Consider the following 12,383-nt stretch of genomic DNA (forward strand, 5'->3'; position numbering starts at 1 on the left):
TATTCTCTTCTTAACCAATAACTGACCTTAGATAAGTCATTACCTTTCTGGGTGTCAATTCTCTTTGGAATGATTCACCTTTACATTTCAGATGTAAGGAAAATGTCCATTGTGTCACTCTTGAATTGTAACATTTCAAATCACAGAATGCAAAGTTTTGATGGGAATCTTAGATGATTTATTATCATAGTATACATGCAAACTGCTTTATAGATTTCCTGACAGCAAGGTTATATGCTTTTTTTTTTTTTTTTTTGGTACTTTCTGACATCTGGGGTCAGTTTTACTAGTTTGCCAGTATCCGTTTTGCCTCATGTCGCATATTCTTTATGTTCCTGGAAAACACCAAGAAATGAGCATGTTTAGTCATTTAATCGGGTTATCCAACTGGAGTCCAAGAAGGGCCAAAGTTCACTGTGGCTCTCATATTGTCTGCCACAGGCTCTAGGCCGCTGAGAGAGCCAATGAATCTGTTGTAAGAAGTGGGGACTCGCTGTTAATCATTGTCATTGAAGAATACGATCGCTTGATCAAAAGCAAAAGAGCATAATTTTGATGAATTCTCTACATTTTCTATATTTACATTTATGGTCAAGTCAGACTTACATGTTTACCTAAAAAAAAAAACCCAAACCATAGTATGTCTTTATATAAAGGAGTCAATAGCACCATTTTAACAGGTTTTAAAAATGAAATGTCCACAGCTCCTTTTTCAGTGCTTTGAACCAGAAGTTGGGAATGTAGCCAATAATCTTGGGTTGGTAAACTGATATATTTATACTTTTTCTTTGTCCTCAAAATCCTACATGAACTTGTTTTTGGCTAATGACTTAGAGTCTAAACTACTGAAGATGTAGGTTTCCTGTATATAATGGTATTCCATTCATTTAGTCCTCCATGCTGTTATTGGTCCAGAAAACTTTTGACAATTCAGGAATATAAATTTCTAGGAAAAACTAGAAAAGATATTCCAGATAATGTAACATAAGCCTGAAAAACCCTAATAGGAAGTGTTCCTTTCTCAATGTCTGCTAACTTGTTTTCTGTATCCTCATGGTATCTCTATCTAAGCTTCTTCCATCACTCAGATTTTAGTCAGCCTTTGTCCCTTCTTTCATTTGCCGTGAGGAATAATGCAGCCATTCAATAATCACAGACATATTCTGAAACTAGCAAAGTGGTAAGACAACTAAAAGTATATATGCCGTAACCTGATCCTAATTGGTAAAGGTTAAGTTGCTTGAAGATGGATGTAAAATACTGCTTGCAATAAGTGATATAAAAAGGGATTTTTAGAAGGGTGTGTAAAGGGACAAAAGGGAAGTATGAAGAAGGGACATGCCAAAACCAGCTTGATATTTGAGGAAAGCAGTTCTGAACATTTTAAATTTCATTGTCTGAGACTTAGCTTTTTTGTACAGGTTATCTTTTGAAGTCTAAACTTTCAGCTATAATTCTATCTCAAATCCTGTGGGGATTGCCCTTTCAGGTCAGATAATTTAAAGTGTTAAAAATAACTAAGGCAGAAGTAACCTTGGTGTAGGCCTCCATTAGCAAAGCTTTGGCAAGCAGTTAGGTGATTTCCAGAGTCACAGGGAGTTATTCAGACATCAGAGTTTTGCAAACCTTACTCAGATCATCACCATCATTATTCGCTCTGCTTTGTCAGCAGAGATCTAGCCAATGTAGTCTTTACTTCTAGTTACTGAGGCTTTGCTTCAACTGGTGACTTGCAAAAATGTCTTTGATGTGTTGAGTGATTTTTATTCTGTTTAGAGATGCGCCAAATTAGCCAAGTATGTATATCACAGAGGGCTGATGCTCTGAGGAAGTGCTGCTTATATGTCTATCCAGAATAAGAAAGGAGCGAAGAGGTCTGATTCAACTTCGCACAAGATCTGAAACTTAGCAAGAGTTGTAGGAAGTGTGGACTTCTACAACTGTAGAGTTCGGCCTTTCAGTCTCAGGCTGTTTCTTCACCACTTTGCCTTGCATTTCTCTACTCTGTAGATTTCTCAGCCAGATATGTCCCCTTCCTCTTCTCTACCCTGCAAGATTCTCCCCACCCTTCAAATCCAGCCTGTGTTCCCATGAAGTTTTCTTTGACCCTTTCAAGGAGCAGACAATGTTTCTTTCCATCCCTAGGGGCTTAACTGCCTGCCTAAATTTAGCACAGGCTGCATAATGTACACTTGTTCTATCTTCAACTACAAAGCTCACTCCTAGAGGAGTTTAATTCATCTCTGACTCCTTCATTGTACATTATTGTTTCTCGGTGAAAGTTTTCTGAGAAAATAGGTTCCTGGGATGGCCTTCTCCTGGAAGCCTTGAAATTAGCAAATCATTTCCTTAAAGTATACTTGCGACGTAGGCCTAATATCCCCTACATTCCATTATTTATGGTTCTGAGAGGAAAATTAGTTTTTGACTTTGGTCTATTCTTTTCTAAGGGAAGCTACTGACCCAGATATTAAGAGAAATGTAGAAACGTTAAGTCCATTAACAACTTCCTTCAGACTCTGAGCAACCAAGAGAAATGGGTCGTAGGAGTGTGGAATCCTGACCTGTTTCATCTTTTCCCTCTCCCATTCCAGTTAAGTGTCCTATACACATCAACTTTGAGGAGCTGGTGGATGATTCATCACTTTTTTTTCCCGAGTACTATAGTGAATTCCAGGGGCTACATCATATTAATTGCTACAACAGTTTTGAGAAAACAGTATATGATTTAATTAGAGTCATGATATAATTTTAGGCATTCCTAATAACCTGATAATAGGTTTTCTACTCAATATCTCATGTGTAACATTTTGGCTACAGATGTTCAAAGTCAAACAGAGGGCATATACTCTACACTTCCTAATATCTGGGTCACCTGCTTCCCTTAAGGCAGATATTGTGGAATGAATAATTTCTCCATGATAGAAATAGACAACGTGAGTGCTCCTCTTGGATTTCTAAATATGTAAGAAAAGTAAAGGAAAACATTTACTCAAGTTCCTCACTTTTCAAAGAAATGAAATATATAACAGGAAAACTTGGGGATTGAAAAACTTTCTTATATAAAAGAATTGACTGTTCGCCTGTTCCCTGAGCTACTGATGAGCAAGACATTGTGAAAAAGCGCCACATAATTTAACACATTATTCCCTCAAAATGATTCAATGAAAATCTAGTTGATATAAATAGTCCGAAGAATTCAGAACCAAGGTGTTCTCTTATTTCTTAGCTTACAAAGTAACAGCTACAGACTGACTTAAATATGAGCAAATATCAGTGTAAGATATTATTTACATGATTTTAAATATAAAGATCAAATTTCTAAAACATATTCAAAGTGCTAGAAATCTTTTTAATTCCACTAAATCAAATCAATTAATTCTCTACATTTTTTTTTTCAGGAATGATGCAATTTTAATTTTTTTCGGTAGGGAAATTTTATTGTTAATTGGTACTTCCAGCACAATTATTGTTGTGTGACCATCTGCAACAGAAATAAAGCTCTCCTAACTTTCTAAGTAGCAAATGGGAATAAGGAACTCAAGCTAAAGGGAAGAAATCTTGAGTACGGGAACTTGTATATCTATATGTCACCAAAAGGCACGGGGTGCCATGAAAAAACAGGAGTTTTTTTTCAAAAAAATTTTTTTTTTTTTTTTTTTTGTAAAGGGCCAGAAAAACATTTTAGACTTTGCTGGGCTATATGTTCCCCGTTGAAACTAATCAACTCTGCCCACATTTTGTGACACAGGCAGTATATGAATAAATGAGCATGGTCATGTTCTATTAAAACTTTATTTATAAAAATAGGATCTGGTGGATTTGGTGTCTGTGAACCATAATTTGCCTAATTCCTGAAAACTGTTCTTGAGAATTTAATTTTCTTTCCTTGGACAATTTTTTATGTGGAAATTACTTTTAAAAATGAACGTTTTGTATGTGTATCACAAAGACCATAGATAAAAGAGTGATTGGCATTCGATTAATAAAAAGTATAAGCATTAGCCCCTAACTCTCTTACTAATAATCCCTTTTCCCTGACACCCTTAGTTCTTTGGGTATAAAGAATTACTTAAACCCTCATTTACTGTTCCCACTCAGTAAACTCACAGGAAATTTTAAAGTTTCAAAGGAAATAGCAACATTTGTTCGACATGGAATGCAGTACTACTATTACATGGTTTGGACCTTACTACTTTAATGGGGACCATGAAAATATTACTGAGATAGGGTGTGTAAATAGAAACATCTTGGAAACTTCTGATATAAGTAATAACCTTGACAATAAAAATGTAAACAAATTTGTAACTCATGAATCTGCTGTCTGCACTCTATGCTACTGTATATTAGCTGCATGATAGGCTATAAAATAGGTCCGGTTAAAAGGCAGTTATGAGATGACAGTTTCAATTTATAGTCATACATGTATCTTACAAACCAGTTTAACTACTATACATGTATCAAGGAAAAGACAAAGGGCAAACCTAATAAATTTTTATCATCTATAACTGATTGTCAGAGTGAAAATGCTTATAGAAAACAACAGCTTTCAAAAATTCTAATGTGAATCCTATTGTATTTGAGAAGCTTGACAATCTTTTAAAGGGAAAATAAAAATTATTTTTTGACTGAAAAAATGTCATTTTTAACACAATGAATCACGGCAAAGATTACATGGATATAAATATTTCATCTCCATGGGTTTTCCAGGTCAAAATGCTCACATCAAAATTTTCTCAAAATATGATGAAAACAATTATTAAGAAGAACAGTGTAATTTTGTTGTCTTAGCATTGTTACTTAGAGTTTTGAATAGACTTCTAGGCCACCAAGGGCCCCACATTTCTGCAGCAAGTCTGGGATACCTGTGTTTAGGATTTCAGAGAGCATCTCACAGTCCTAGAGGGCAGCCTGATGGCCAGAAAGGTGGAGCAAAACATTGATCTGGAATGAGTGGTAGCAAAGACTGAGAAGAGCAAATGATTAGTGAAATCCCATTTTCCATTACTGACAAATAAGAACATGCCAATATTCAAACAATATTCAGTCAGAACATGGGAAGAGGTGTTCTATTGGCTCATTTGAGCTCAACCAGGTCAGATGCCTGATCTTCTCTAGGGCAATGTCTGATTCCTATGAAGGAGTCGGATAGTCCGCACTCATGGCAAAACTTGCAGCTTGCTGTCAGTGGACCTCAGGAACAGATAACAGAAAAAGCTGAGTGTTGAAGGAAGTTAAAATCACACTATTAAATCCTCTCAGGTCAATTAGTCAAGTTTGTTGTGCTCTCCAAAGTAAGTATATAAATGACTGGGCTTTGTGAGCTGAAATTGTATTATTTAATTACAGGCAATATCTGAAAAGAGTAACAATGACAAAAACTGGTCCTTAATAGATCAGAATTTAAAAAGAGGAAATGCTGAACTTGGTACCCATGGATGGTAGCTGATATCTATTTCTCTGGTGCTTTTTTTGTTTTGTTTCATTTTTACATTTGTCAGGAACCAAAAACTCACTGAATTGTGCCAGGAGAAGAAAAGGACTTTGAAAAAATAAATTATAGAAAATTATTTGGTACATTTATGCTCATAATATGGTTATAAATATTGTAATACCAATATTGAGATTATATGTGCATAAATGTTTTTAAAAAACACCGAGACACACACAGAGTCTAACTATTAAGCAGTATTTAACCAGAAAGTGTGCAAATGTTAGTGATGACCCTGATCAGGAATGTATCAGTGATAAATATTAAGGAAATGGAAATATGACCTAATAGGTAGTAATTACAAGGACATTAGAAATCCCATATGTAGGTAAATGTCTGGAAACTTTGCACTATCTAAAACAGTCTACTGAATACTCTGCAATGACAAGTAAATGACATAATGGCATTGTAATTATATAATTGACTCTGCTCACTATATTTATGTCAATTATATGTGGAGTCAACCTTCATCAAGAAAAACTCAGTGCTGATTCACTTTGACTTTTTTTTTTTTTTTTTGCATCTGCTTTGCAAGAACAATCTTAAAACAGAATAAATGGTTTACTAATTTTATTTTTTTCCTCTTCTGGCATTTCTTTTTTTCTTCTTCTTTCCAATTTGAAATGGAACCAGATGCTTCTGTGAAATAAAAGCTAAATTATGAAACAAAATGGCTCTCTTTAAATCTTCAGTGTAGGCAACCAACCAACAATTACCTTGCATGTGAAACTGGAAATAGGGATTGCTAGACATTCTAAATTACAAAATATGTTTAAAATGCTATGTAATTGAGGTCACAGTAAAAGGCAAACCATTCTTGCTTTTTAAGTCTGCCACTAAAAATGGCTATAGAACCTTGAGGATTATTCTAAAATAGTACTATGTAAAAAAATTTCAAAAGTCTTTTGAATCCATGTGTAATGGCAGTGTTGATTAAACCCTTCTAAGGAAATCTAAAAAATGCCAGCTGATGGTCATAGTCACATCTGGAGGTTTATCATCCTAATTGTATAATCTTCATCATGCAAAGTTGGTATTTTTTAGGTTTCTAGAAAGAAATATTGTCTGAAACACGAGGATGGTGTCTAGCCTAGTCCAGGCCTACAAACTCCTATTAAGATTCGCTATGCAGTCCTTCCTGAATGGAGACACACGATTCACCCACAGTAAATCTAGCTACACGAGAATACTATTGGCTTCACAGAGACTCTAGCCTGTATTCAAGATTCCAGGGCCCAAAAGGGATTAACAGGATTGCGGCTAACAGGCAATCTAGCAATGCCCAGGAAGGTATTGTTCTTTAAAAGTCATGTCTAGGAACACTCCCTCTGTGAAGCACATTATAAGCAGAAATGGCCAATAGAGGTTTTATTTATTTCAATCTATGACATTTCTGAAACGTTTTCTTTTTGACCTCCTACCAACTCATTAGTGTGGAAAACTGAGGAAGCTCTAATCGCAGCGTAAATTCATGTGTCATTTTGCTTAAAAAATACTCTAGAACAGTGTTATTCTCATACAGTAGCCACTATTTACACATGGCTCTGGGCACTTGATTTACTAAAAGTGTAATAGACTCCTGATTTTAAAAACTTAGTATAAAAATTTTAAAAAAAATTTAAAAAATCTCACGAATTTCTTATATCGATTATATGTTGGAATAACAGTTTGGAAATATTGGATTAAAATACAGTTAATTTCACTCATTTTTGTTTTGTTTTTGTTTACTTTTTAAAGTGTCTAGAGAAAATTTAAAATTACATATGTAGCTTGCTTCCTATTTATATTAGACAGCACTTGCTCTAGATGATAACTTCTACAACCATGTTATTCTAACTTCTACTTGGTGTATTCATGGGAAAAATGAGTTCTTAAGGTTTGAGAAAAATCACTGAGATTCCAATTAGACTTAAATAGGGGATATCAAGATTGTCCTTCTTCATAGTAAAATTGTCTAGGTTATGGTGTGCATCCGAACTTATCTGAAAACAAAAATTAATAATGAAATATGATAACTGTCAGCCCTAAGATGCAAAAGGTAATTTACTGTTTTTTGCTGAAACTCCCTTAATTTTTTTTGCTTCAAATAGAACTTGACTATATTGTCAATTAAAGAAAGGTAGCATTATAAAGCAGTTTGTCAAATTAAAGCTCCGGCTACCATTATTTAGCTAAGTAATCTTTGAGAAAGATAATATATCCTATTTTAACAAGGAATATAAATATTTGCTGTTCTTTCAAAATGTTAACCAATTATCCTAACTTAGGTTGTATTTCTATGAAATCTTAGATTGAATCTCTTGGCTGAAAAGACCAATTTTTGTGAAAGTTTGACTTGTTTTCCACTGGAATGACTAAATTAGTCACTATTTAGGCATTATCAGGACTTAATCTTTAATATACAAGTCAATATTTAAAACTCCCATTGATTTTTTAAGAGTGCAATTTACAAGTTTTAAAAAAAAGGACATTACCTTCACACCCTCGAGTGCTCACCAAAGAAAAGGCGTTTAAATTGGTAAAATTCTTATACACACATTGGCCCTGGCATTTGTAGTCCACAGGGCCAAGCACTGAAGTGTTGGAATGGTGTAACAACTGCCCTCGGAACAACATGGGAGTAGGCCGGAAGGGACGATATGTTTTGATCTTCCAACTAATTGCCACTTCCTAATAAGATTGCTTTCCTTCTCTTTTTTCCATTTGTAATATATGGGACACTTACTGAATATACCTGCTGAGTTTCATTGGTAAAAGTACGCCAGGCAATTGATCATTTAAAATGAAAATCTTAATGCTTAGTAAAAAAGGTATTCTTAAAGGTTAAAAGTAGTGAGCCCTTAATTATAGCTAAAATGGGAATTTTGAGAGAAAAAAGAAAGGAAGAAACAAGGAAGAAGAGGATAAGTACTTTCTACTAATAAATAAAAATAAAACAAAAAATAGTCTTCCTCTGAGTTCAGATGATGTGCCCTTAAGGGCTATTTCCTCCATGTCAGTGACCTGTCAGGCCCCTAAACTCTGAAAGATGAGAAGCCCTACCTTGTTATCTTCTCAGAAGAATAGCAGGAAAGGAAAATTTGCACTTGGAAAGCAGAATGTCTACCTAGGTCCAACAGCCCCCAGAAACAGAGGTTTAATTTTATTTTCTAATTTAACAGTTTTGAGGAAGAGCCAAAAGAATTCAAGATCTCTATTTTTTTATGAGGATTTTTATATGATAGCTATTTTTATCATCTATCATTTCGTTCTTTGAAAAAAATCTTTTTGAAGTTAAAAGGTACTAAATGTGATACATAATTTCATAAAAGTCTTCATTTCTATTCAAATTGAAAAAAAGCTGATGTAATTGGAATTTAAATGTGATTTCTATAAGGGAAAAGTGTTAATACAAAAATCAAAGAAATATATTTTGAAAAAATCATAGTAAAGCAGTAGGTGTAATGTTACAGCTTCTCAAGAGTTTGATTTGAAATCAGTGTTATTTTTTTCTTTTTGTTTTTTAAGGTAAATAAAAAGTTTCACTGTCCTAAATTTCTTCACATGGAAACTTTTGGAACTACACTGTAAAATGTGGGCACTTTCATTCCAAGTGTGCTAAAAGATATACTAGCTTTTCAGAAGTCTCTTTAGTTCATAAGCAGTGTACCTAGATAACCATTAATTGAAGGGAAAAAAAGACTTTTATAAACAAAACTATTTCTTTACTCTAGTAAAGTCAACAATGAATGACATTATAATGGAATACTGTTTCCACTCTATTTAGATACTTTGGCACCATCCTCTGTGGTAGAGTTTTATAAATATTCAAAACTTGGTAATTGTGGAGTTTACGCAGAAAAATGTTCTGTAAAATTGTACAAACTCATGAATAAGTCAAATTTTATCTAAAAAATGACAAGGAGTCAATATTTGTTATTCTAAGCCCAATCTTATCCTCTTTTCTTTCCTGAATTTCTTAATTCCTTCCTAAGTATTGTCCATCAGAAAAACATTGTATTAGAGAACAAGTGAAAGAAAGAATGCATTCCTCAGCATGAGTGCGTAAAATACTTTCTCCAGAATTGGAAAATGGCAGAATTTTATGATAGAACATTTTTGGTTATTAGTAATATATTGTGTACAAGCAAAGACAAAATAAAAATTCATTCTCCACACATGCTTGGGGGCATACGGTCTTAGGGTCCTTCAAGTATGCTTCAATTCCTATCATTGTGGAATTTTTTTTTTTTTTTTGCACATACCATACAACTGTAACCTATAACTGTCTCCTTGTAAACAATTTGAACACATTGATTAAAAAGTAAAATGTGAATGTCAGAGGAACACATCTTAGAGCACTACTTAGTACTAGCCGAGCAATAATCCAAAGGGATGACTGCACTTGCGAAGAAATCCAAAGGGTACGGACGGGATGGCTAGGTTTTCAAAGCAAAAATGATTTGTTACTATTTACTTCAAATGTGTGCTACTGGTCCCTGAAAATGCATGTTTTTAAAAGTCGTGTTTTGTTTACTTGCAATTTCAAATTTAACTCATCAGTATTAGGTATCCATTACATACCACAGAATACACTATTTTTTCATAAAGCAGTCACATGCATTGAAGTTAGGATTACCAACTGATACATATGTATTTTTTTGCACCTCAAAAACAGAATCACTATAGTGCATATCATGCTTCCACATCTTCCTCGCTGAAGGACAAAATGCATAAAGTGCCAGGATTTGGCTTCCAGATTGGAAGCTAGCCAATTTAGTACTCTGGCAGGATCGCATCATTCTGCTGAGCAACAACACCCAGAGCCGGATTTTCTTGCCCTTCTTTGGAGGCTTCCTCAGTCTTCAGCTTCTCCTCCACCGAGCCCTCTTCTATTTCCGGGTCGGCCACCTTTATCCCATCCTCTAATGCCTCGGGTACCATCTTGACGGGATTGGCAGCACTTATAGCAGCATCTTTAACTTCCTCTGCCTCCTGCCCCTTCATCAGCTCAGCCTTTGCACTCTCAACTGCCACTTGGGCCACATCGACTTGAACTTTCTCTCCTTCTGGGAAAGCTTTAACACCTTCATTGCCGTCTTGGATTGGAGATGGCTCTTGGCTGGCCTTTTGGCTCTCCTGGATGCTGCCGTGGCTACTGCTGGCACTTCCCAACCGTGATGAGGCCACCACAGCCTTCACTGCTGCCTGGTTGGAAACAGAAAAGTGTCAGGTGTTACCTCCACTTAAAATCCCAAATTAGAGCTCAATCTCAACTTCACATTTAGAGTTTGATTTATATGTTAATATTCAATCTTTCAAAGTATATTATTCCAAGATTGTCATATGAAAATTTGTTTGGAGAGTAAACAAAAATGTCATTCCTCTCAAACTAGTCTCTGTATTTAATCATCTGAACAATTGAAAGGTTGAGTAAATGAGTTTGTTCATGAATTACCAGTTTTCAACAATTTCAGTCTGAGTTTTCCAAAGTATTTGTTTCATGGAACACTAGTTCTATGCACATTAATAGGTAGCTTGGGGATAAAAGAGATCCATGGCCAGATTTATTTGAGATAGCCTGCGTTAAGTCAAGGGTATTTAATCCAGGGTATTTCAAGGGAATTTAACCATGGAATCCTTCAGGTTTATTTAGTCCGTGTCAGCCCATAAGTGATGGCTGAGTAGAACACTGTTTTTGATCTCCAATTGTTCTTTGAGATCCCTGTATATACAGCTAATGCCAAATACCGTTATGTAAGAGAAAAGCACCTATTCTCCATTCCACAAATATTCTATAAAAGATATATTTTCGAAGATAATTTTCTGCATTTGGGTTATTCAAGTATTTTAATTTTATCAAGTATGGTAATCATTTATCTATATTACAAAATATAGTTAAAATCCCCCCCCAATTCTCACATATTCAGAAAGAAGGCAACTTTCTGAAAAAATATCAGTTTCCTGAACAATGTTGTTCAAGTAGTTCAGCCTTAAGTAAAGGAAAAGCAGTGCTAATGTATTTGTTTGGTGAGTAAATCTCAATATGTAACACATTTCGCTTTATTAACAATAAATTCTTATGAAAGAATAACATAAGACTATAGATGGCTTTATACCAGCATTATTGGGATTTCAAAGCAGAATTTTGCCTGGTACCACAGGAGATGAATAATAGTATTAGATGAAGAATTGTGAAATTATCTTTGATAATTCAAGATAAGAGAGAAATACTTTTTTAAAACAACACAAAATGAAACATACGTCACTTACCTTAAGCTTGCGTCGGGCATTGAATTCTTGGAGCTTCTTCTGAGCGGTATCCATGTGTACAAAATTGGCTGCTTTACCTGTGACCCACGGGTGCTGCAGAGCTTGGAAGGTAGTCAGCCGTTTCTTAGGATCCAAAACAATTAATTTTTTGACCTGAAGTGATAAAGAGCCACAGACTTCTTAGGGAGATTTTAATGATGGCTTGGGCTTGTCCCTTAGCTTGTGAACTTCTAGGTCTTTTTCTATAGCAATACCACCGAATATATTTTTTAAAATCTTTTTTTAAGCCCTTGGAAATCACTGGGGTTAAAAACTGCTTCAAGTAGCAGTAGCTGAGGGAGTCTGAGAAGAGAGTGGTTTGTGCCACTGGAGAGCCCAAAATGGTGGCTGACTTTCCAACAGAGGTCAAAGAAACAGGTCCTTTGCTGGCCTGTGAACCGAAAGCTCTTTGAAGGAGAACTAGCATCTGGATAATTCTGGGCTGCACTTCGTATCACTTAGAATTTAGAACTTAAAATATATCTCAGTGAAGACAAAATCATTTGCTCATTCATCATTCTTTCTGTTGGGATTAAAAGTCAAAGGAAGGGATAGTGTCATAGCCTCTATGATTATGCTGTGATTCTATCATGAAGTTTAT

The 12,383-nt window shown here is 34.9% G+C and overlaps 1 protein-coding gene across 2 annotated transcripts in view; it reads right to left on the reverse strand.

Annotated features, from left to right (window-relative positions):
- Positions 1–238: 238 nt before the first annotated feature.
- CAMK4 (calcium/calmodulin dependent protein kinase IV) overlaps positions 239–12,383 on the reverse strand; it is a 192,318-nt gene continuing 180,173 nt past the window's right edge. For both annotated transcript variants that reach the window (XM_016137251.2, XM_036226183.1), the window contains 2 exons: positions 11,744–11,896; positions 239–10,678 (listed from right to left, as the gene is read on the reverse strand). In XM_016137251.2, coding sequence (XP_015992737.1) covers positions 10,247–10,678; positions 11,744–11,896 — 585 coding nt within the window. In that variant the 3' untranslated portion in view covers positions 239–10,246. The remainder of the gene's footprint in view (positions 10,679–11,743; positions 11,897–12,383) is intronic.

The sequence above is a fragment of the Rousettus aegyptiacus genome, unplaced genomic scaffold (genome assembly GCF_014176215.1).
Source record: "Rousettus aegyptiacus isolate mRouAeg1 unplaced genomic scaffold, mRouAeg1.p scaffold_m13_p_8, whole genome shotgun sequence".
NCBI lineage: Eukaryota > Metazoa > Chordata > Mammalia > Chiroptera > Pteropodidae > Rousettus > Rousettus aegyptiacus.